This window comes from Mus pahari, chromosome 10, assembly GCF_900095145.1.
Source record: "Mus pahari chromosome 10, PAHARI_EIJ_v1.1, whole genome shotgun sequence".
NCBI classification, from domain to species: Eukaryota; Metazoa; Chordata; class Mammalia; order Rodentia; family Muridae; genus Mus; species Mus pahari.
Genome location: NC_034599.1, coordinates 18,210,032 through 18,235,445, shown reverse-complemented (window position 1 = coordinate 18,235,445; position 25,414 = coordinate 18,210,032). Strand labels below are relative to the sequence as shown.

Sequence of the window (25,414 nt, the reverse complement as noted above, 5' to 3'; positions counted from 1 at the left end):
CAATTCTTGTCAAATGAGATAAAGAGGGCTATTTAATACTGATCAAGGGATCACCCCAACAAGAAGATATCTATGTGCCAAATACTGACCCATCCAAATTTATAAAATAAACACTGCTAGACGTAAAAATCACAGATTAACAGAGCAGTAGTGGGTAACCTCAACACACAATCATCACCATTAGACAGATCACCCACACAAAGCAACTGGATAAACACTAGAACTAAATATGATGAACCTGACAGACATCCACAAACACCCAAACACCCAAAACCACACCGTCTTCTCAAGACCCCACACAACCAAGATAGACTACATATCAGGGCACAAAGCAAGTCTCAACAAAAACACGGAAATTTATAAACAACTACCTGCATTCCAACCAACCACAATGGAATAAGACGAGTCATCAACAGGAAAAAGTAGCTATCCAAACTCATGGACATTACACACTGTATTCTCTAGTGATGAAGGAAGGAAGGAAATACAAATACCCCAGGATTAAAACAGAAATATTAATAAGTGATACTGAAACACACAGCCCTGTGGGATACAAAGGGAGGAAGCGCCAAGAACGAACTTCATAGCTCTAAGTGTCTGGATTTTTAAAAAGCAGAGGGATCTTAAAGAAGCCACCTGATGACCAACTCTATGATAAAGGAAAACAAAAACAAAAACAACAAAAAATAGACTCCAAAGCAGTAGCTGGAGAGCAGTGAACACCAAGGCAGGAAACAATGATTTAGAAATTAGAGCCAAAATCAGGATCAACAGTCCCCCACACCCCCCCCCAGCTATATACCCTGTGAGCTACAATAATGACCATGGGGGAAACCATCGCTCTCTGATTGAATCTGAGGCCCCCTTCATAGGAGGGAACACATGCCTAGTACTATAAACCTGGCCAAGAACCCATGGATAGTCCCCAGGGTTGAACAGATTACTATTATTCTGCTAAATGAACACAGTTTCAAACTGCCCTCTAAATCTACTACCTATAGATTAATTCAGACCTCAGAGAACTTTCTTTGTGCAGTGGATGGCAACTAATGCAGAAACTCACAACTGGCCAAAGTGCAGACAATAAGTGTCGGCAGAGCACTCCGTCATAATGGGACATCTATATGACATCATCTCTAGGACTCAGGGACCAGCACAGAAAAGGAGGAAGACTATAAAAACCAGAGATCATGGAGAACCAGAAAGAGCATCTTCTGGGCATGACAGGAGCATTACGCTCATAACCTTACAGTCATGGTTGCCTGCACAGAACTTGCACAAGAGCAGGACAGTGAGCATTCTAGTCTAGAGAAGTAAGGGGATCCCAATCCCACACCCCTAACTGAGGAGCTACTGACAGTTGATGGCTTCTCAAGGACAGAGAGTCAGTTTTCTTTAAGGTGTGGCCACTGGTAGATCAACCATGATCTAGGAGATGGCCCTATCCTCAGGAGTATATGACCAGAAAATTTTGGACTAGACTGGTTATTTTTAAAAGATGGGGGGCAGTGCAAAGCTGTAGATGTAAGGAGATGGGGGTGGATTTGGTCAGAGTTGGGGTTACAGTGGGGAGTGAATAGCATTAAAATATACTGCATGGATTCGCAGATAATTAATAAATTTAATTCATTATAAAAGAGAGCACTGGGATGTGGTGTTTTTAGAACTCCATGCTATCACCTTGGATGTGGTGTTGTTTTTAGAACCCCATGCTATCACCTTCTCGAAGACTGAGCTCTCAGATCCAAGTACATGCTGCAGCCGGTCCCACTCCTGACATAGCGCCACCAATGGCAATACTCTGGCACTTCTCCTGCCCACCCAAGTCACTGTGGATGGAAAATACCAGACAGCCTTAATATTTTAAAACCAGCCAGATAACACAACCTCTGGGCACAGAATCTATTGCTCTAAACTCACCAGCTATCCTTAATCAGAATTCTTCAGGCCACCACCAGTTCTAGTTGGCCTTAGACTCTACATGGTTCCTCCTCCTGTCTCCAAACCCAACCAAAAAGCCCTTTATCTATCTCTTTCTCTCTCCTCTTCCTCCTGGGACCTGTAAAATCCTACCCTTATCTTCACCTAGTGATTGACTTTTGCAGTCTTCATTGACATGATCAAGAAACAAATAAGGAACCAGATTTCAGTTATCAGCTCCTCTCCCTACAATGGGATAAGAATTTGATGGAGGAAAAAAAAATAGTCACATATCAAACCACATGATCCAAGCTGGGTGTGGTGGTACAAGCCCATTATCTGAACATTTAGGCTGCAGAGGCAGAAGGATAAAGAGTTTGAGATCATACTGGAGTGAGTTCCAGACTGATTTGGGTTACAAAGTCAAAGTCAAAGTCACAAATCCAAATCCAAAACAAACCAAAAAAAAAGGATCCTGTCCCCTTCCACACATGCCCATCACAGGATGTTGGCTTTGAGAAGTAGAGGTGGATGAAGGCAGAGAAAAGAGAGTGCAGGCAAAAGAATGGACAAAGTCAAAAAAGAGACAGTGAGCTAAGAATGCTAATTAGAAAGATGTAAGAAGGGGTTGAAGAGACAGTTCATGCATCAGTTCTTTCTGCACAGTCAGGAGGGCTGCAGACCAGACCTCAGGTGTCCCCACAAGTGGTTACTGAACCCCAGCTTTAAGAGGGGCAGAGACAGTAGGATCATTGGGGCTTGCTTGTTTCTAATCTACCCAAGAAAATGAAAACCAAGTTTCAAAGGCAGACAGTGACAGGGGAGGACATCAGACTGTGCACACATGTACACAGACAAGCACACCCACATATGCACATGTGTGTGCATTACATTTTCACAACAAAAAGAAAGGAGACAAGTATGCTGGGAAAGACAAAGACTGGACAAGAAAGAATGAGCACACAGTCACATGTGTGGCACAGAGACAGCAATAGGAACTCAATGTCAAAAATGGTGCAAGACTGAGACACATTTCCAAGGTTGGGAGTGGTGACCCCAGTGCTCAGGAGGTAGAGGCAAGAGGATTGTGAGTTTAAGGCCAGTGTGGTCTATGTGAGATATTATCTGAAAAGACAGAAAAGAGTGAGAGAGGACAGAAGATTCAACACACACACATACACACACACAAACACACACACACCCCTTCTGCTCACACACACTTTTGGGAGCTTTTCAGAAAAAGGGTTCCAGTTTTGTGAGGGTTCCAGTTGACCAGAGTGCTGAGACATACCGGACACCACAGCATCTTTGTTCCAGTCCCTATGCTAGATGAAACTTAACCTAACCACAGGCCAGAAGCTACCCCCTCCTGTGCTAGACAATTAAGGCTGTTTCATTTTCTATTGTGTCTTCACAATAGAAAAGGACACTATAAATAATAGATAAGGCATCATTTGCATTTCTTGACGCTTCACATATTAAGAAAAAAACAAATTGCAATTCACTTTTCCTTTAGATGTGATTATGAGATGCCTTAGTTAGGGTTTTACTTCTGTGAACAGACACCATGACCAAGGCAACTCTTACAAGGACATTTAATTGGGGCTGGCTTACAGGTCCAGAGGTTCAGTCCATTATCATCAAGGCAGGAACATGACAGTATCCAGGCAGGCATGGCACAGGAGGAACTGACAGTTCTACATCATTATCTGAAGGCCACTAGGAGAAGACTGGCTTCCAGGCAGCTAGGATGAGGGTCTTAAAGCCCATGCCCACAGTGACACACCTACTCCAACAAGGCCACACCTCCTAATAGTGCCACTCCCTCAGCCAAGCCTATTTAAACCATCACACGAGGTGTTCTGGAACTAACAAAGGCACATCTAATCCTTACTTAGGCAAAGCCTAATATAGATAAAGCCTCTGGGACACCTTATCTATAATTCCTAATATATAAAATATCTATTTAAATAATAAAATGTGAATCCCTTTATTACCTGGATGTATAAAGGCATTACTCACAAGGATGATTGAAAGATGATGGTCACGTACCAGCTTCCTAACATACTTTATATATACTTTGTGTGTTCATTCCCACTAGGAAATCACCCTCGTCCTTGTCAGCCCAATAGAGCAGATGCAGTGACAGTTCTAAGCACTTTTTTTCCTTATTAAATAATCACATCCAAGTCTTATTGTGGAGTAGCAAACTTTTCAGTTTCTCTTTAAAAATATAGAGAGAAATCATACATGCATCCCTTGTTATAAATTCAGTCCAGTTATTGTTTGACAATATGATGCTTTATTAAACTTGATACAGTTACTACATAAGAATCCTGTGAAAAAATGGGCTGTGAAATTATTTTACATCTGGATCCCTGTATTATAAAGTCTGTCCCCACACTTTGTCACCTTGCTAAATCCTGACTATAAGCGCACGTGACTAAAGGCAGCAAAAATTTTCCTGGGAAGAAAAGACAAATCTTGTCTTTCAGCTGACCTGTCTGTGACATCCCACAGCCTCCTAGCAACCAACAGCCCTGACCCCATCTTCACGCAGTCACCTCCAGGGATGAGCTTGGCACAGCACCGGGATGGGAGCACAGTGTCCACACAGGGTCAGCCTCTGTAATGGCATCTTCCTTCAACTTGTTAGCATTACTCCAGACTATTCCAAAACTCCTTGGAGGGCTGAGACTTCTGGGAAAGAGAAACAGAGAGGAGAAGAAGAAACAGGTTTGAACATTGACAGAAATGGAGAAATGGCCCAGGCACCCTTACCAAGACCTAGATGTTAGAAAACAAGTCGTTTTGCAAAACATCCTCCAACATGGCAGAAGGGGACCAGGGTCGCTGCTGCCAACATTCCCTTACCAGGCATGGGGGGTTCGGTCATGAGGTGCTTGTGGTTGGTAAACAGCTCGGTGGAGTCATCTAGTGACCTTTCCTCAAGGTCTGACTCTGGGATCGGAGTACAGCCACCTAAGTGAAAAATGCAAACAGTATTTTAAGCCATCGCTAAGGAAACATGCCTTTTCACAGAGTGACCACGCCTTGGAAGTGCACTGCACAATGACAATATATGATGTGACAGCTATCTTCAAGAGCAAACCAGAAATGTTCTCTTAAATGTCTTGTTGTGGTGGGAGTCCTGGAGATGCATTTTTGACACTGAAGACATGGTCTCAGGATCTGAACTTGGTGGCAGTGACAACAGCATTAACTTTCAGATTTCCTTGTTTTGTCAGAAATAACAAATCCTACATCAAATACAATACCCACAGCATAGCAACCTCTCTGCAGAAATTATCTTCCATATAGACCATCAAAAATGATGAAATAGAGAGTACATGCCGGAAGAGAAGGAGCACCCCATCCGTGCAGAGGAAGGCAACTGGGGTTCTATGGCTGTGCCCCTGGCCGTCTTCTCTGGACTTCATTCTTTCCCTGAGTCCCACACCTACTAAGACAGACACCCCCCACTTCATAATGCAACAGAAAAGCCATGGAATGCCTTGTGGGACATTTCAATATGAAAATGATTTGGGGATGAGCTGTTTTGCAAAGCTTGGATACACCATTTCACCATATCCATCAAAATCTCATATGGGAAACTCAAAATCATTTGTGTTTCCTGATACCATCAGCAACATAGTCCATTTTGCTACTGCTTCCTGGAAGTGGACTAGCTCATGTTTACCGTACATACACTTTTTTTCCAAAGCCTTTCTTCTCCTTAATGAAGTGTGAGTTTTGAGTCCTTTCACACACTGAGCCCAAAGCCTCAGTACTTAACTTTGGTTTTATGTGTGAAAAGTTTTATGAAGCTCATGACATTTTGAGAAGACAGCATGAACAGCTAGCTACCTTCACATCACTTTAGAAGAGAGGGCAGAGGCAAAATCCAGCTCCGATGGAAAAGGTACCTTGCCACCCACACCCCTGCATCCTCACTGAGAAACAAATAGGTGAGGAAAACAGAAAAGTTTCCAAGTTCATAAAATGAGAAGTTCCCTGGGAACCTTGAGATTTCCTGTCAGTGGGTGGGGCTGAATTGGCCTAGTTCTGTCTGCAAATAGCAAGGCCCCACCTGTGAGAACTAGGCTAATTTTTAGTCTCTTTCCAATGCTAAGTAATGATAGGAACCATTATTATTATGCATTTTCTAGGCACTTAAAGTTCTGCATGCATTATCTGCTAATCTCTGTATATCACACCAGGAATAGATACTATTCTCACTTTAAGGATAGGAAAATGTGTTCACAACACCCAGAGGAAGCTCCACTCCCAGGTGCTCTAACACACCCAGGACCATAGGATCAGCAGTGAGGAGGACACAATGTCTGTCCCAACAACACCAGGAGGATCCAGGGACACAGGAACCCCACCTGACCAGTGGCCCAGGTTCCTTCCAGTCTGTGTTACCTTGGGTGCAAACTCCTTAGGCAGTCCCACAATACCCAGTGGAAGCTCCATTCCCAGGTACTCCAACCTGTCCTGGATCACAGAATCACAGGAGCTTGGTCACACTATGATCTCAGGGTCCCAGAGGCAGCTTCACTCCCAGGAACTCTGAAACACCCAGGATCTCAGGATCACAGGATCCTGGAATCACAGAATCACAGAGATAGCTGGACTCTGAGGAGTTCTGACACCATCAGGATCACAGGAAGGGCAGGCTCCAGTCAGATATAGTGAGCGCAGGTAGAACTAGAGATAATCAGATGGCAGGAGGCAAGCACAAGAACATAAACAACAGAAACCAAGGTTACTTGGCATCAGCAGAACCCAGTTCTCCCACCATAGCAAGTCCTGGATACATCATCACACTGGAAAAGCAAGATTCAGATCTAAAATCACTTCTCATGATGATAATAGAGTACTTTAAGAAGAATATAAATAACTCCCTTAAGGAAATACAGGAGGACACAGGTAAATAAGCAGAAGCCCTTAAATAGGAAATTCAAAAATCCCTTAAAGAACTATAGGAAAACACAAACAGGCAAAGGAAATGAACAAAACTGTCCACAATCTAAAAATGGACATAGAAACAAACAAACAAACAAACAATCACAAAGGGAGACAACCCTGGAGACAGAAAACCTAGGAAAGAGATTGGGAGACATAGATGCAAGCATCACCAACAGAATACAAGAGATAGAAGAGAGAATCTCAGATGCAGAAAATACCATAGAAAAACATTGACATAACAGTCAAAGAAAAGGCAAAAGGCAAAAAGCTCCGAACTCAGGAGCAAAACATCCAGGAAATCCAGGACACAATGAGAAGACCAAACCTAAGGATAGTAGGTATAGAAGAGAGTGAAGATTCCCAACTTAAAGGGACAGTAAATATCTTCAACAAAATTACAGAAGAAAACTTTCCTAACCTAAACAAAGAGATGCCCATGAACATACAAGAAGCCTACAGAATTCCAAATAGACTGGACCAGAAAAGAAATTCCTCCTGTCACATAATAGTCAAAACTCCAAATGCCCTAAACAAAGAAAGAATATTAAGAGGAGTGAGGGAAAAAGGTCAAGTAACATATAAAGGCAGACCTATCAGAATTACACCAGACTTCTTACCAGAGACTATGAAAGCCCGAAGATCCTGGACAGATGTCATACAGACCCCAAGAGAACACAAATACCAGCCCAGGCTACTCTACCCCGCAAAACTCTCAATTATCATTGATGGAGAAACCAAAGTATTCCATGACAAAACCAAATTTACATAATATCTTTCCCCGAATGCAGCCCTTCAAAGGATAATAGATGGAAAACACCAACACACGGAGGGAAACTACACACCCTAGGAAAAGTAAGAAAATAATCTTTCAACAAACCTAAAATTAGCCACACAAGCATAATTCTGCCTTTAACAACAAAAATAACAGGAAGTAACAATCACTTTTCCTTAATATCTCTTAACAGCAATGGACTCAATTCCCCAATAAAAAGACATAGACTAACAGACTAGCTACATAATAAGGACCCAACATTTTCCTGCACACAAGAAACCCACCTCATGGAGAAAGACAGACACTACCTCAGAGTAAAGGGTTGGAAAACAATTTTCCAAGCAAATGGTCCCAAGAAACAAGCTGGAGCAGCCATTATTCACCTCAATACGTAAAATGACCTCTCCACAAAATGGTGTTCAAGTGGAAAAGACATGTTATCAATCTGCATTTAGGTGCAGCAGATTCTAGTCAAAACATTCCAGGTCTCAAGTAATTGTGGAAACCTGAGTATATAATGTCCTCCATGACTTTTGCAGTCCTGGGATGGAATGAGGGCAGCCTTCAAGTTACTCATGCTTCCCAAACTAATTTAGAATATCTATGGTATCTACCCTGGAACTGACTGAAGTAAACATATTTGAGCTTCTTTGTCAGATGCTGAAAATCTAGAGAAGAAAACCAAATAGCAACATTATATAACAATTTATAGTTATCAAATTACAACAGATTTCAAAGCACTCTTATAAAGATTGCATTTATTTCTCCTCCAACTCCCTCACCCTTTCTAAGACAATCATATACATCCAATATCCATTCTATGGATGAATACATTAAGACTCAAAGAATTTAAGAATGAGTCCTGAGATTCCTAACCATGGAAGAGGACAAATGCGTACAATGTAGGACTGAAAGACTGACCTAAAAATCAATGATACAATAGAAACAGATGTATAAACGTTGGGGTCTTAGACAGATGCACTTAGCACTTAAAATGAGCAGAATGCATAGAAACAGACACTTATCTAGGACTAACTGGCTATTCTGGGTCTTTTGTTGTTCCATATCAATTTGAGGATTTTCTTTCTATTTATGTCAAGAATGAGAGGAGAATGTTTATTTATTATTTTAAGTTATTTTATTAGATATTTTCTTCATTTACATTTCAAATGCTATCCAGAATGTCTCCTATACCCTCCCCCCACCCTGCTCCCCTACCCACCCACTCCCACTTCTTGGCCCTGGCCTTCCCCTGTGCTGGGTCATATAAAGTTTGCAAGACCAAGGGGCATCTCTTCCCAATGATGGCTGACTAGACCACCTTCTGCTATATATGCAGCTAGAGACACGAGCTCTGGGGGTACTGATTAGTTCATATTGTTGTTTCACCTATAGGGTTGCAGACCCCTTCAGTTACTTGGGTAATTTCTCTAGCTCCAAGGAGAATGTTTATTGTGATTTCATTAAATCAGTAAATTGTTTTGGTAGGAGGGTCTTTTTTCACAATGTTAATTCTACCAAGCTGTACGCTTGGGAGGTCTTCAAATTCTAGTATGTTTCTCAATCTCTTTCTTCACACATTTAAAGTTTTCATTGTAGAGGTTTTTTTTTTTTAACCTCTTTTATTATGTATATTCTAAATACTGTATTTTATTTGAGAAACTGGGAAGAAGAGCGTGTTCATGATCTCTTTCTCAGATTGCTTGTTACTCACATGTATTAAGGCTGGTAAATTTTGTTAAGTCAATTATGTATAACAGTTTGTTGAAATTATTGATAATTCTACATTCTCTGACCAGACACATGAAGGGGCTGACCAGTCACTTGTTCTAACAATACAGGTCATTTGTACCTCCATGTAGCCAGACTGCCCAATCAAGTCCTGAATCCCTCCTTGCCTTGGGCCCTATTTTACTATAAAACTAACTGATACTGGAAGTAGTTATAAAAATCAAGTCTTCAAAATGGAACTTTGAAGTGGAAATGGCCACTCATCTGTAAGAATGAGGGGCTCCATGTCTGTCTGCTAAAGGGGATGGTAATCACCTTGGTATGTAATTATTCATCTACAGGTAATAGAGGTGGGCGTGCAGAGGTCAAGATGCTGGGGCATGGAACTATCTATAGTGATAAGGATTACATGTGGAGCAGCTGATACTGCGGACCAGATAACTTGCAAAAGGAAAATGGTAGGGTCAGTGAAGTTAATAGGCTGAGTAAGTTAAACACAGCAAGTCAGACACCTTCTTGGTCTCACTAGCCTAAGTGAGGTCATCTTAGCATCTTACCAGCACCAGAAGGAACACCTAGGATCTGGTTACAAATTCAGAAGCCCAAGAACAAATCCCATACCAAATTCAACCCCAATGCTGCAAAAGACACAATGAGTTTATCTGGTGAGATTTTTGTTAGGAGATTCTGTACATATATTTGTTCTGATAGTAAAAGTAAGCAATAAAAAGAGAAAATAAGACATAAAACTTTCAAACTAACAGACCCTCTGAAGCTCATCCATGGAAGTGAAGCTTGGGTCCCATGGAGGCCAACTGATATACCCTTGGCTTACAGCCTATTCCATAGGAGAAAGTTAAACACACACACACACACACACACACACACACACACACACACACACACAGAGCTGGCTGAAATCATCTAGACACAAACAGCTTGTATGACAGGAGCCAACAAACTGGCAAGTTCAGCAGTAATTAGGGATTCCTGACCCATGACCAGGTAAGGAACTCCAGGAGGGTAGGAACTCGCCAGTCCTGTGGACCTACTGGTACTCTGTGCAATGTGATATGCTAATTCATTCCATCATCAAACAACCCAACTGAAAAGAGCGCCTTCTCACACCACTGTGAACTGATGTTAACTACATCAGTAATAATTTGCCCTTTTCTGATGATTCTTCAATTCTCTCTTCCCTAAAGTTTCCTCCAGCCATTTTCTCTACCACATCCCCAGCCCCCAGGCCATATTTTCAACTTCTTCAGTAAAGGGAATTTGGGATGGGGTTGAATCAGAAGGAACTTACAAATAAAGATATCAACTTATGATGGTACAAAAAAAAAATCAATGAGTATTCAGCAGAAACTATATACAGAATTTTAGAGTTACAAACTTATTTATTTTATGTGTGTGGTGGAGTGCAGAGTGTGTGCCAGCATGAGCAATATGTGGAGGTCAGAGGGCAAATCATATGTGTTGGCCTTCTCTGGCCAACATTTGGGTCCCAAGGGTTGAATCCATGTTGTCAGGCTTGATTCATCATGAATCAAGTAATTAACTTGCTGAGGCATCTCGCCAGCCCCACTTAAAATTCTGAGTTTTGTTCTCTGTCCAGATTGGGGTATACAGCATCATCCTGTCTTGATGCTCAGCAGTAGCACCAAGCTTCAGACCTCAGTCAACCATCCCAAGAGAAAACATCAGAGGCAGTGCACTGTTTTGCAGAGCTCTGAGTTATCTTGGGAGGTTAAGTAGCTTAAATATCCATATAAAATTTTCAACGTCAACAAGATTATCAGGATGGACCTCCATCATATGTCATCTATATTTTCCTTTTTTGGCTTTGGTCTTTCCATTCCCAGGCTCAAAGAGGTGATGGATCTGAGGGCCACACTCAGGGCAGGGTTGGGGCAAAGACTGGAAGGAAAGATACAATTGTAACTGGCTCAGAAGCAGCAGTAGCCCAAGCTTAACTCCCAAGGCATAGAGGACAGGACATGGGACACTGGAAGTACTGAGCAGCAGGAGTGTCAGACTCTACCACAGAGTCTTGGAGTTGGATTCTGCTATAGACTGGGGCAGCCACTGGGCCCTTATTTTTGAGCTCTGTTTATGTGGCTTTGAAGGGGGGAAGGGTGGAACAGGTAGGCAATAACAACAAGATTGAATTGGTAAATCTTGCTATTTAAGAAATTGACATTTCTTGCATCCTTCCTTGATGCTGCAGAGAGCTGCCAACTTTGTTGGAAAATCTTAACTTATGAAGTGAAATTTAGAGATTATGTCATTTGCCAAAGGTCTGACAGAAAATCTATACAGCTGAAGGCTAGCTCTCAAAATGCATCCGCATTTCCCAAAAAGACTTTTCAAATTTCCCATCTAAACCAATACTTTTAAAAATGATTGTTTTGTCTTGTTATTTTTTTGAGACAGAGTTTCTCTATGCAGTCCTTGCTGTCCTGGAATTTGCTTTGTAGACCAGGCTAGCCTCAAACTCAAAGATTTGCCTCCTTCTGCCTCTGTCTCTCAAATTCTGGAATTAAGCCACCACTCCTGGCTTAATCCAACACTTTTTCAAAAATGTAATTTAAAATGTGTTACAAAAATTTACTAGAAAATGAAAGGAAAAATAATGCCAGCTTTTATTTTTAAGAATTAGAGTCAAAATTTGCAAAGTCCCTTGGCAACTGCTATACATTTTCAACATCTTTTTTCTCAGTTTTGAGCAACAGAAAGTCTGCAACCAGATGTTAGTGTTTGACCACACTGTAAGCTGTGCCACTTACAAGACATGGTCGACCAAAGCTAAAAGGATGCATAGAATTAGGACATTAATAACAGAACACTAGAACGTACTAGAATCTTAGTTACCTTAGACCCCCAGCAGCCAGTGACTCTTTTTGGCAACACCACAGGTTTCTCCCACTTCACCTACTCATCCATACCCTCTTCACACACATCCTACTTCCAAGTTGCCATATCATTCAGAAAAATCTCTCCCTCACCAATACAGGCATCCAAGTTTTGCTTCTGTTGTGTCTTCCACGGTAATGGGAAATCCACTTCTACTTTCTACTGAGATCTTTAACAATATGGGTTCTCACTGAGGAACTCTAGCATGTGAAGGTAAAACTCTGGATACATTTTCAGGAGAGAATAATGTTTTAAGTAGCAGTGAACATCATGGAGTTTTATTAGAACTAAGCTATATTGCTTTGAATAATTTCTGGGCCAGTCTGGAAACTTAAATATGATAAATTTCAAAAATGACACATGCATTATGTGTTGTAAGCAACCAGAATAAAGGAATTATAAAAAAGAATTGTAAGTTAGAAATTCTATCAATCATCTTAGAAAAATAAGATTGTAAAGTATCATGTCATCTATAGCAGTACTATCGATTCTGCATATGATTAATTATGCTTCTATAAACTGGTAATTCTTGAACACATACACATAGAAACACTCTTCAGCTCAGAAAATTAAGTAGAAAATTCTATCAAAAATCTTAACCAATTGCCCCTGCAATTGAAAAGAACACTAGGATTTTTGCTGGGATTCCAAGTGATTCTCAAATCTGTTTCCATATTCAAAGGCAAATAGTAAAGTGGACAGACTTCCTTCTTACCAAGAGGAATGCCTGTTATCAACAACTCTCTCTCATATATATATATTCTGTTTAAAACCTCTTAAAGACTAACTTGTAAAGCTGGACCAATGTTTTATTTTAATGACTTCTTTAACAGATATAAAAGGAGACTGACCAGCAAAGGTTCTTCTTCTTCTTCTTCTTCTTCTTCTTCTTCTTCTTCTTCTTCTTCTTCTTCTTCTTCTTCTTCTTCTTCTTCTTCTTCTTCTNCTTCCTCTTCTTCTTCCTCTTCTTCTTCTTCTTCTTCTTCTTCTTCTTCTTCTTCTTCTTCTTCTTCTTCTTCTTCTTCTTCTTCTTCTTCTTCTAAAGAGGTCAACCAGTTGTCTTTTTTATTAAATGCTGAGTACTTATTAAAGGATGAATAAGTACTGAAAGGTGGACTGATGTTTTACTTTTTAATTGTTGCTTTAACAAATACAGGAGGTCTGCCAGCAGAACTTTAAAAAAAACATAATTTTTAAAAAATAAATATGAGGTCGACCAGTTGTCCTGTTTAACAAACATTTAAAAAAGAAGTTAATAAGTAGATGTTTTGTTTTGTTTTGTTTTGTTTTGTTGTTTAAAAAGCAGGTTGACCAAATGAGCTCAGGCTTTCTCTGCAGGGTGATGTCACACAGTTGACAACTGTTAGAGGTTATGATAGAAGGTCAGACAGAAATAAATGTAGCTGCCATCCAGAATACCAAAAAACAAAACCAGACTGCAAGGTGGACAGTGTTACAGTGTCTGTGGGACAGCTGGCATGGGTGGAGCCAGCAGAAGCAGAGTCCTCTGACTTCCCACAGTCATGAGACAAAGCCTTCATCAAGGACAATTGTGTGCTTGTGCCTGTGTGTGTTTGCATGTGTATATACATATATGTGTGTGTGCCTGTGTGTGTATGTGTGTCTGTATTCTTCGGTATTCATAGACAGAGATACTTGCTAATAACAGGCAATATAATCATCATCAAGGCAAATTTTGTGTGTGTGTGTGTGTGTGTGTATGTGTGTGTTCTTCAGTATTTATAAACAGTGATATTTACTGATAACAGGCAATATAATCATCACCAAAGCCAATTTTAAGCAACAAATGTGAAACAAGCAAATTTGGAACTTGATAGTATAAAACAGTAGCACAGCCATACTGTATTTATTTCTGGTGATTTATTTTCAGGTCAGCTAGAACAGTGAAATAATAGAATTAGGAGCCAAGATAAAATACCTAGGAGGAGAGCCAGGCGGTGGTGGTGCACGCCTTTAATCCCAGCCCTCGGGAGGCAAAGGCAGGAGGATTTCTGAGTTTGAGGCCAGCCTGGTCTACAAAGTGAATTCCAAGATAGCCAGGGCTACACAGAGAAACCCTGTCTCGAAGAACCTTAAAAAAAATCTAGGAGGGAGGGTAGAAAGGCAGATTTTACATAGACTGATGAAGCCTATAGCTAAGACACTGCTCCAGAGAAAATAGGATAGTCTAAATGTTAGCATCCCAAGCAGCTCTCCAAACTCAAGGCCTATCTGCCCGCTCTCTCTATCCCTCTTCATTCATCTCTTCATAACATCTGATTATGCCCCAAGAGAATCCTGATGGCCTTGCTAGCCTGCCTCATATTTTAGTTTAGACTCAGCCTAAACCAGGAGCTTGACCAGATGGTAAATACTGTTTGGAATCTACAGACCATCTGGTCTCTACTGCCACTGTTGTGACAAAGGAGCCAAGTTCCATCTGTACATGTGAATGTGTGTTGGCTAGGTTCCAACAAAGATGTATTTACTAAGGCAGGTGGTGGCCCAGCTTTGGCCCACGGGCAATAGTTTGCCATTCCTGACCTAACAAGACTAATAGAATGGTGTTCTGCACATCGTAATTCCTAGGCTTGCTACCTACAGGCATTTATTACACAGCTCGATGCCTTACCTTAGAGCATTACCACCAACACATAGTTTCCATCGTAATTTCAAAGCATCATTGCTCTACTGTAAAACCATGCTGTTGTATATATACAGCCTCAAACTGCTCTCTTAATAGACTTTGCTTTTTGCAATAGTTTTAGCTATATATATATATAGAGAGAGAGAGAGAGAGATTCAGTAGTTGTACAGAGCTCCCATACATCCTTTGTAATCTCCCCAAGTCTCTCATTAGTATGGTGTGGTTTTACATTAATGAGCTAATGCTGGTGTGTTCCCATTGACAAAAATCCATGCTTTATTGAGATTTCCTTCAGTTCTATATAATGTCCAAAATACCAATGATATTGGTGGCTTTGTCTTCTTGGCTCTCCTTAGCTATGAAAGCTTTCCAGACTTTCCTGCTTTGATGGCCTTGATGGTTTTGAGGTCTATTGATTGGCTATACTGTTGTGTGGTAATCCAGGCAACTGGCTTTTCCACTGCATTCATGTTTGACCTGTTGTCTATCTCCCTCCATTATCCCCCTACTTTTAACACTTGATTCTACCTCCAGCCTATTTGCCTTTCTGCTGCTGTTTCATCTGGTGTTTTCCTTAGGTTGAGACTGTGGAAATACTAAGAGTGAGTTCTTTCATAAACTTGCTATATTAATATGGTCTCTGCTTTCAACGGTGAAACGAAATAGGTAGTGAAGGGAGAGGCCACAGAGGGGAAGGAGGCAAACCCCAGAGCAGGAGGTGCAGTATGAAGGTCTGCATCATGGAGTAGACTCAGCATGACCTGGGACAGGCACTGATCATAGGAGACTGGCAGCTCCCCCAGGCCAGGCTCCCCGAGGCCAGGCACACCCATCATCTTCTTCAGCACATGAAACTTTCTTTAGCTCTACTTTTTAATTTTCTCAGCATATTTTTGTGGAGTCAAAGAACTTTTGTTGTAAGTTCTAGCAACTTCACTTAGGAGACCCCAAGAAAGAAGCTCAGGAAGGATAGTCAGTGCCATCAGAGTTTCAAAGGGGTGCCTCTTTTCCAGGACTGGATCCCTGTATGTGTCCATTTTAATTAACAGTATAGAAAAGCAGAGGGTTGCCAACTCTTCCTGGGATTGGAGTGCAAGGGGAGAATCATTTCTCCTTTCTTCTTCATGTTCTTAACAAAAATCAAACAGTCAGATAATCACAAAGAATCCCACGGGCCCACGGGCCCCTTCCTCCACCCAAAATCCAGCAAAGCCGTCTCGCAGCCTGAAGTGCCGCCATAAGAGTTAAAACAGAAGAAACCTTGAACATATGTTCCAGGGACTCCTTCCTTTTGATTAAGATATACTTGATTAAGAAAGTTGGGCCTTTTTTTTTTTAATGTTAACTTTACGTTATTCAAAATTTACTTCATAGTTTTATAATTCATGGGGTGGGGGGAATGCCAAGAATCAACTCTTAAATAGGAAGTGCTTCTCTCAAGGACCCTCTCTGAGGACATTCACCTTAAAACTTGATCCTCTTTTCTTCACTTCCTCCTCCCTCTTTCCTTCCCTTTCCCTCTCCATCTTCTCTCTCCTCTTTCTACATGTTCATACCTGCATACTCATGCACTGTGGTGCCCCCCCATCCATGGTTTCACACTCAATTGCTTTAGTTGTACATGATAAACCACAATCCAAAGATATTAAATGAAAATCTTCAAGTAAAAACATTCCAGTTGAGCACAGGCACGGAGAGCACAACTAAATCCTGCAATACCCAGACCTAACCCACTTCTTCCAACTCAGTATGTGGCTTGTCCCTGTGTCCAGTGTATTCTGAATGGCAGTCACGTTTGTTTCTGAGTGCCCTGTCAGACCCTTCATTATAAGACCAACCATGGCAGTAGTATGTTTTTGGTTTAAGTAACACTGACTATTCTTGATGAAGACCCCAAACTCAAGTAGAATGACCCTGTCACTTGGATATGACAAGCAGAAGCTGCAAAGGACTTCCCAGAAGTGAAAGGGGGAACATTAGCTTTAACTTAATCAAAGAAAAGGAGAGCATACAGAGAATAAATTTCAGAATCATGAACTTGTCAGGAAAACCCGAGATTGCAACTGAGTTTGCATCTCATCTGCACCCGTGCCCACCGCTCTGTGAGCTCATTATTATCACATCTTCATGGCTGCTGCAGCTCTCAGGATGAGGCAACTGCAGTGTATAGAAAGGCTTTGCTAATAATTCTCTGCTTGATCATTTTACTAGTCAAATCAAACAAGTATGGTTTTTCTAGCCAGAGAGAAAAGTATGTATGAATGTATCCTGCTTTATGCTTGAAGAGCAGCTTAGTTTGAGCATTTAGAAATATTTTAGCAAAATAGGAGAATTGGAGACAGGGTGGTAAGTGGGGCAAGGCGGATGAAGGATAGGCAGGTTGATGAGGAAAGGGAAATCAGCGAGGGGTTTCATTGTTCACAGTATATGCTTCTATGTAAGACAACTGAGGTGATTTTCTGAAGGGACAGATGACAAAGTATTGAAACATATAAAATAGATGAGGGTTAGGATATTTAAACCAGGATAGAGAGCAGGTAGAAAGACGTGTAGATAAACACAGAAAAGGGCATAACAAGAGTGCAATACAGGCAGGGCTGAAGGCTCTGGAGAGAAAGTGAGAGGAGCCCTGAGTAAACTCTCCTGCGACCCTCCTCCTCTGACCCCACTGCACACCCATGGTGGGCCCAGTCTGTCCCTAACGGGAACTTAGCACTGCCTTAAGGGCGCACCACAACTCATAACACTCAGATTAGTGGAATTTTTGGGCCCATGAACACATGTATGCATGCACATGTGCATGTATGTTCTTGTTCTGTCTCGGGCTAACTTGGGAAGCCTCTACCGTGTGAATTTGGGTTTCAAAGGTGTTCACCGAGGCTGCCTTCACATGCCTCGCATTCAGGAGTAGGTTAATAAGGATAATAGGCATAGACCTTGTCAAAGCTTGTCTTCGAGACCGTGTCCTGGGGCATGTGGTTATTCTCCTTCTCCTCCATGCTGAGTACACATGGGTACTCAGGTTACTACCATATAACATGGCTCCTGGTCTTTTTGTTTTTTACTTTTAAGATAGGATCTCACTATGTTGGCCAGGGTAGCCTTGAACTCTTGATCCTCCTGCCTCAATTGTCTAGGTGCTAGGGTTGCAGGCATGCCCCACCATTCCCAGACCAACGCTGGAGGACATATACCAATCTCTCACCTCCATTCTCACGTTACCCACTACTGCACATAATGTGGAAACATTGACTTGGCACCATTATACAGCTTTAAAACTCAGCAAGGCAGAAATGAAATGTCCTTCTGTACAGTATTGGGTCTCCAATTCGGTGTTGTATTTTACTCCTCTCTTCCCTGTGAATTCACTCTACAACCTTGCTTTCTTTCCCTGTCACTGGAGAAACCACACGGATGGTATTGGAAATAACCCAGCCATAAGCTATGGAGAAAAATCATCATTAGCCATGGAGAGGCATAGGAAGGTCACTGCTGAGTGTGCCCCGTATAAAGCCCTGTGGAATGTGTGCAGCTCCATTCTGTTGCTTAATAACCAACTTTGATCCCCCCACACAGTGAGAACTTAAAACACATTCAAGACTATGCATGTACCCAATGCTTAAAAATATTTCCATTTCACACCTCACAGCGGAGACCAAGCGTGTGAATAAAAGGGAGCCTACTATATTTTAAGAGGTCTAGCATGTGTCTCAACAAGTTTTAAAACCCCCATAAAGGCTGAACACTTGGTCCCTCAGGGTATATGGGCTCCAGTCAGAGAATCTGGATTTAAGAGAGCAGGGTGCTCCTGGCATTAAGATATTCCACAACTTTAATAACATTAGGTGCCCAAGTGTAGTTGGATCACTGGTTAGAATATAGGCCTACTTGGCGGAAAGCATTAAGAAATTGCAGGAACATAGCTATTTCCATCCATTGATGATTGTGTAAACAGAGTGTACAAAGAAGAAAAAAAAGAGAAGCCTTACTTACAAAAAAAGCAAGCACAGTCCATAAATCCTACAGATTGGAAGGAATCCAGGCTAAGAATTTCTCCAGATGTCACTCTGTAAACAGGGCTTCATAAAGCAAGTTCTCCCAATTAATTGTTGGCAAAATTATCTCTACACTGTACTGGTACATTATGGCACCCTGCTGTATGCGGGCTGTAGGTAGCAGCATGGTTGACTGGTGGTATAGATTGTTAATCAGTTCTGAAACAATGAAACTCAGGGGAAAGATGCAGGGATCCGCACAACTCTGATTCAGCAAGAAAGTACAGTGAACTCATCACTCCGGGACTCAGAGTTCGGCTGCTCCGAGGTAACGAGAGCTCTCACACTTGTGTGCATTACATCTGTTTTTCTAACACATTAAGTTCTTAACCTGCAGCACTTGGAGAGAAACACACCCAGCAAGAATATAAACATGGAAACTTTGAAAAAGCTCCTCACTATTTTGTTACCATTTCCAATTACAATGTTTTCACACATGTTGGGGAGGCCGTTAAAGCATCCAGATGGGTCACTTAAATATTGCCCAGTCATTGTGAAGGGTGGGGGAGAGGAGAAAGCCGAGAGCCACTTCCTTTGTCACCTGATCAATGTGTGGAGCACTCTGCATGATGTAAGATTTTTTTTACATCTTTCTACACTGATAAGTGAAGTGTTTTCTCATTCACAATGAAAGCAGTTGAGATATCCATTTTATTTTCAAATATTAAGGAAATTCAATGTGCAACTGGAAAAAAGGCATAACTATGACATTTCCATTTAAAATATTTTCCTACCTCACTCTTCAGAGACCAGCACTCTCTCACGGTACATACACACACAAGCAAAACGTGGCTGCGTTTGAGGAAGAGAGGAAGCCAGTCGTTCTGCAATAGTAATTTCTGAAATCTGGAAGAGTGGAAGCATAGCCCTGCCATGGCTGGACACCACGCAGGAAGAGCAGTGCCCCTCACAGCTCCTCTTACAGCAAGGGACCCTACCAACCATTCCGCACCTTAAGTTTCTTTCCGTGACCCAATTAGAAGCTACAATATTGATCTGTGTTTTTGGTTGTGGTTTTGGTTTGTTTTACCTAATGGCAGAGCCTAGGAGGTGATTATGAAAAGTAAGAGTTCAGATGAGCCGCTGGCTTACAAGCAGTTTAAGGGAAGAGAGGAAAACTTGCTGGAGAGGGAACACTGCATCTTTCACACACAATGAGGAAACAGAATAAACAACCAGGAGTCATTCCAGGCAACTGCATTACTTAGTGATCTGAACGCTCATTAAACAACGTGGTTTGTAGAACAAGAAGTATACACAGGATGGAAAGCTGGACCACCAACTGTAGCAAGCGACACTCTAAAAGGAGGCATGACAGCAAGTGTGGCCACGCTGTGAGCCCCAGACTTGCTTTCCTTGTGTAGGAAAGCACACATGCATGTATATATGTGCACAGCACACATATATGAATTAATGTATATGCATGTTGTGTGTATGGATACATGTATGTATATATGTATTACATATATATGTATGCATGTGTGTGTGTGTGTGTGTGTGTGCGTGTGTGTGTGTGTGTGTGCTTTGATTCAGAGTTTTAATATGCATCTTGGGCTGGCCTTGAACTGTTTTTTCATTAGATATTTTCTTTATTTACATTTCGAATGTTATCCCCTTTCCTCGTTTCCTCTCTGAAAATCCCCTCCCTCCCCTGCTCCCCAACCCACCCACTCCCGCTTCCTGGCCCTGGCATTCCCCAATACTGGGGCATAGGACCTTCACAAGACCAAGGGCCTCAAACTCTTGATCCTCCAGCCTCAGCTTCCTGAGTGCTGGGATAACAGACATGAACCACTGTGTGTAGCTTTTTTCAGGCAGAAAATATAGCATTTCCTTTCTGAGAGATGGGGGTTAAATTAAGACTTGTATGGATTTGTCATAGTGCTCAGTACAGCCTAAGCCCACCAATAAATGTCAGCCATTATTTTCAGCATTAGCCCCAGCTGATGTCAGTCATTTCCGTTCTAGCCAGCTGCACATTAAAGAGCAAGCCATGAAGCCAGCATGGATTAAATGTGACTTTCTAAGATCCACTTAGGCAAAAGTTGAGGGGGTATGTAGGCCAGTGGTGGAATGCTTACAGCAGGACTTGGTGGTTGGTGGAAAAATTATCAACAAAGTATTAAAAATAAATCCTTTTAGGGGGAAATTACTAATATGCTTCTGTCAAACAACCACTCTTTCTGAGACAACAGCAGGAATTTTAAAAGGGCAATGATAATGATGGTGATGATGGTGATGGTGATAGTGATGGTGGTGGTGGTGATGATGCTGATGATGATGATGGTTGGTGCTGGTGGTGGTGGTGGTGGTGATGGTGATGGTGATGGTGGTGGCAGCAGTGGTCTATGGTACGGAATTGCATTTGTCACTTTCTATTTACCAGCAGTGTTCTTATTGTGGGGAAACACAAGCCCACAAGATACTACGAAATAAATGGAGGTAGCATGAAGATGGAAGAGTGAAACAGTGTCGAGTCTGCTTTCTCATGGGAAACTGAACTGGCCAGCAGATGAACCTTGAGAGAGGAAGTCTGCTGACCTAGTGTTACTAAACATAGGAGGCAGCCAAGGAGCAGAGGGGCAGAGCAGTGCGTTTAAACGTATGCCTCGGAGGAAGCAAACACCAATTATTTTTATATGACTTTAATTCTCCCAGTGAATACTTTATGGGTGTTGGCAAGTCCTTCTGGAAAGGGAAGGGATTATTAATGAAGGATTTGGTGGCAACCACTTACCAGTACTTTGAGAAGTAACTCTTAAGTAACTCTTAACAAAGAAGCATTTAGTTTACACCTCATCTCCGAAAGACTTAGAAACCTGAAGAATCTTTCTAAAACAGTAAAAGGTAGTATGGCCACATATATGATTCCTCCACATTTGTCTCTATAGCCTGTAAAATAAACAAATAAACTTCCTACGAGGAAATGCACAGAGCAATGGAGCTGAATATTTCTCTTTTGTGCAAAGAGTGGGTGCTTAATGATTTCCTTTTTTCATAATTAAACCTTTATTAAAACAGTGGTTCTCAACCTTCCTAATGCTGGGACCATTTAATACAGTTCCTCATCTTGTATTGATCCCAAGCATAAAATTATTTTTGTTGTTGCTTCATAACTGTAACTTTGTTACTGTCATGAATGTAAATATTTGATATACAGGACATTTGATATGCAACTCCTGAGAAGGGGTTGTGACCCATAGGTTGAGAACCATGGATTTGAAAGACCCTGAAAAAAAAATCAAAAACAATAAAACATAATACACAGTGAAACTAGCCAGACTCAACATGTACATATCCCAGTGAGCTTTTATAAAGTTAAAACATCCATTCTGAAGCTGTGGGCTTTACATTGGATTTCTTTTTCCCTTTTCTTTTCTTTTCTTTTCTTTTCTTTTCTTTTCTTTTCTTTTCTTTTCTTTTCTTTTCTTTTTTCTTTCCTTTTCCTTTTCCTCCCCTCCCCTCCCCTCCCCTCCCCTTGACAGGATTTCACTGTGTGACCCCTGGGTGGCCTGGAAATCACTCTGTAGACCAAGCTCCTCAAACTCATAAAGATGGGCTTGCCTTTCCTCGAGTACTCTGGGGTTAAGGGTGTGTGCCACCATAGCCACTTTCATACTGGATTTTACACTTTACATTTTTACATACTTATCCAACACACACACACACACACACACACACACACACACACATACACGCACACACCTGAAAATTCCACAACAGAGTTAAACACTGTAGGAATAATTATCTTTATAATTCTTTCATGACTCCTTCAGCTACCATCGCCATTCAGCCTTTCTCCTCTGACCCTTTAGTGCTCTCCTTTCTTCATGGTAAACTGTACCTATATGTACAAATGTTTATTTATATATATGTGTGTGTGTGTGTGTGTGTGTGTGTGTGTGTACTGTGGCTAAATGCCATACTGGCTTAAGTCAAAGTTATGGCACTTTCCCATTGCTGTTCGTTTCCCTTCTTTGAAAATCTGTTGACATCTACAGCTTGCCTTACTTGGAGTGCTGTCTAGTTAATAATAAAAACATTCTCTGGTTTACATGTGATCCATTCTTTTTTTATTTTTTTATTTTTTAAATTAACTTATTTTTTACACTCCATATTTTATTCCCCACTGCACCCCCAACATCTTTCTATGGACAACTAGGTCGGTTCCATTTCCTTGCTGTGACAAATGAACCAACAATAAGCACATGAGGGTACAAATATCTCTGTGGTAGGATATGGAGTTGTCTGGGCATATATGCTCAGGCGTGAACTAGCTAGGTCATATGGTGGCTCTGTTTTTAATCTTTAACCTTTTTTGAGGAGTCTCAGTAATTCATAAGGAACTACAAAAGACTATAAATAAGTAAAGCACCCCTAGGAGTAAGGACTCTGCTTAGAGATATTACAGTACCCAACATCAAATTATGATAAACAGCTATAGTGATGAAGACTGTCTGGTACAGGCACAAACACAGACAGGTAGACCAACAACAGCACAGATGTGGAAATACAACAACCAAGTTACACCCTTTGACAAAGGAGGCAAAAATAGACATTGGAAAGGACCACCTGTTCAACAAGCGGTGCTGGAAACACTGGGTATCTGGCTACCCAAGAGTGAGATTGAATTCATTACTTTAATCTTCTACAAAAGTCAATTTGAAATAGATTCAAGACCTTGGATTAAAAACCTGAGATGCTGAAACTGCTAGAGGAAAAGAGGGAATATTTCTTAAGACACTGGAGTCGGGCAGGGTCTTCTGAATAGACTAGCAGCATCACAGGAAGCAGTCCCAAGTATCAACAGATGGAGCTATATGAAATATAGAGATTTTGCACAGCAAAGGGAACTAACAGCAGGGCACACAGCCCATGGAATGGGAAAACCTTTTTACCAACTAGATTTCAGATAAGGGTTAATAACCAAAATTTACAAAGAATTGCAGGGAGTAAATATCGAGATGATACTGCCTGTAAGAAAATAGACCAAGGAAATTAATAAAGTTTTCAAAAGAAAAAAGAAAAGAAAAGGAACACAAATGTCTAACAACTATGTTAAAGAGTGTTCAACATCCCTGACTTCTACACCAGGGAAACATAATTACAACTCCAGTGAGACACCATCTCACCCCAATCAGAATGATTGTCATCACAGCTGGTGCAAATGTTGGGGAGGATATGGAACAAGAGAAGCCCTTATCCAGTGCAGCTGGGATACAAGTTAATACAGCCATCATGGATGTCAGCTTGCAGAGTCCTCAAAAAATACTGTGCTGCTATTAACAAAGAATGCATGCCTGCTTGAGGAAATAGAGACCTAAGGAACACACGCCATCAGTGAACAATGGTCCTCCATGGATTTTCAGGTTTGTGAGCAGAACACAGTTCAATGGCAAGCAGGCCCATGAATCCAAAGATGGTAGCTGTGCTCTGTATTCTGTCTTATTTTCCCCGAATCTAACTTATTCATTCTTGAAAACTCTTACACTATGTAAAACATAGTCTCTAACAGCTGGCTCTCAAAATGAAAATTCTCCAGTATCTTCAGACACAAGTCCTCTGAAGTTAGTCTGTCAAATTTTTAACTCCACTCTGCCATTATTGGCCTATTTTTAAAAGGAACTAGATGTTTAATCTTCCTATGCCTCAGTTTCCTTGTTTGTAAAAGGCGGATGAAAACTATAGCCAATTCTTGAGAAGACTGTAAAGATTAAATGAGTTAATTATGGAGTAATTAACTCTAGACTGTCTGGTTCAGAATGATGAACATGACTTATACTAAGTCACCACTACCATCTTCATAATATATCTCCAGCTTTCCCAATCAGAGCCCAAGATTCTCACGTGTGAAGGGGTGGGGAGCAGAAAGGAGGGAGGCTAGTACATTTCAAAGGTAGAAAATAGAAGTGACTAGTATCTGACCCCCAGGAAAGTGAACTGTTGAGCTGGCTGTTCACGGGGAAGTCTGAATTAGTGACCTGACTTGGGGAAAATGGCAGAGTAAAGTAGGAAATAATAGCTTTAAAAACAAAGACAGTATGGAACAAAAATGCTTTCTACATTATGATGAATATACATGGATACATGCAAAAGAAAATGATCATGCCTGTGGTCTTTATGAGAAATATTTTAACTAGTGAAATCATTATAATTTACCCTGTACATATCTACAAGTTCTTTTAAAGGAAAATAAAATATCAATTCCATCTTGCAAGAAAAGAAAGAAAAAAAAAGAGCTTGGTTAAAAAACAAATAGGGACCTAGTGAGGCAGTTCCTTGGGCGATCTAGCCAACAACTGACCAATGCAGATGTGGATGCTTGGAGCCAACCATCAGACTGAGTTCAGGGAACCTGGTGGGGGAGCTGGTGGAGGACTGGAGGAGCAAAGGGGGATTGCA

The 25,414-nt window shown here is 41.2% G+C and overlaps 1 protein-coding gene across 9 annotated transcripts in view; it reads right to left on the bottom strand.

Moving 5' to 3' along the window:
* Positions 1 to 4,188: 4,188 nt before the first annotated feature.
* Positions 4,189 to 25,414, bottom strand: part of Bbs9 (Bardet-Biedl syndrome 9) — a 418,538-nt gene continuing 397,312 nt past the window's right edge. For 8 of the 9 annotated variants that reach the window (XM_021206054.2, XM_021206053.2, XM_029543257.1 and 5 more), the window contains 2 exons: positions 4,795 to 4,902; positions 4,189 to 4,620 (listed from right to left, as the gene is read on the bottom strand). In XM_021206054.2, the coding sequence (XP_021061713.1) occupies positions 4,589 to 4,620; positions 4,795 to 4,902 (140 nt within the window). In that variant the 3' untranslated portion in view covers positions 4,189 to 4,588. The remainder of the gene's footprint in view (positions 4,621 to 4,794; positions 4,903 to 25,414) is intronic. The other variant, XM_021206052.1, reaches the window with a different exon arrangement.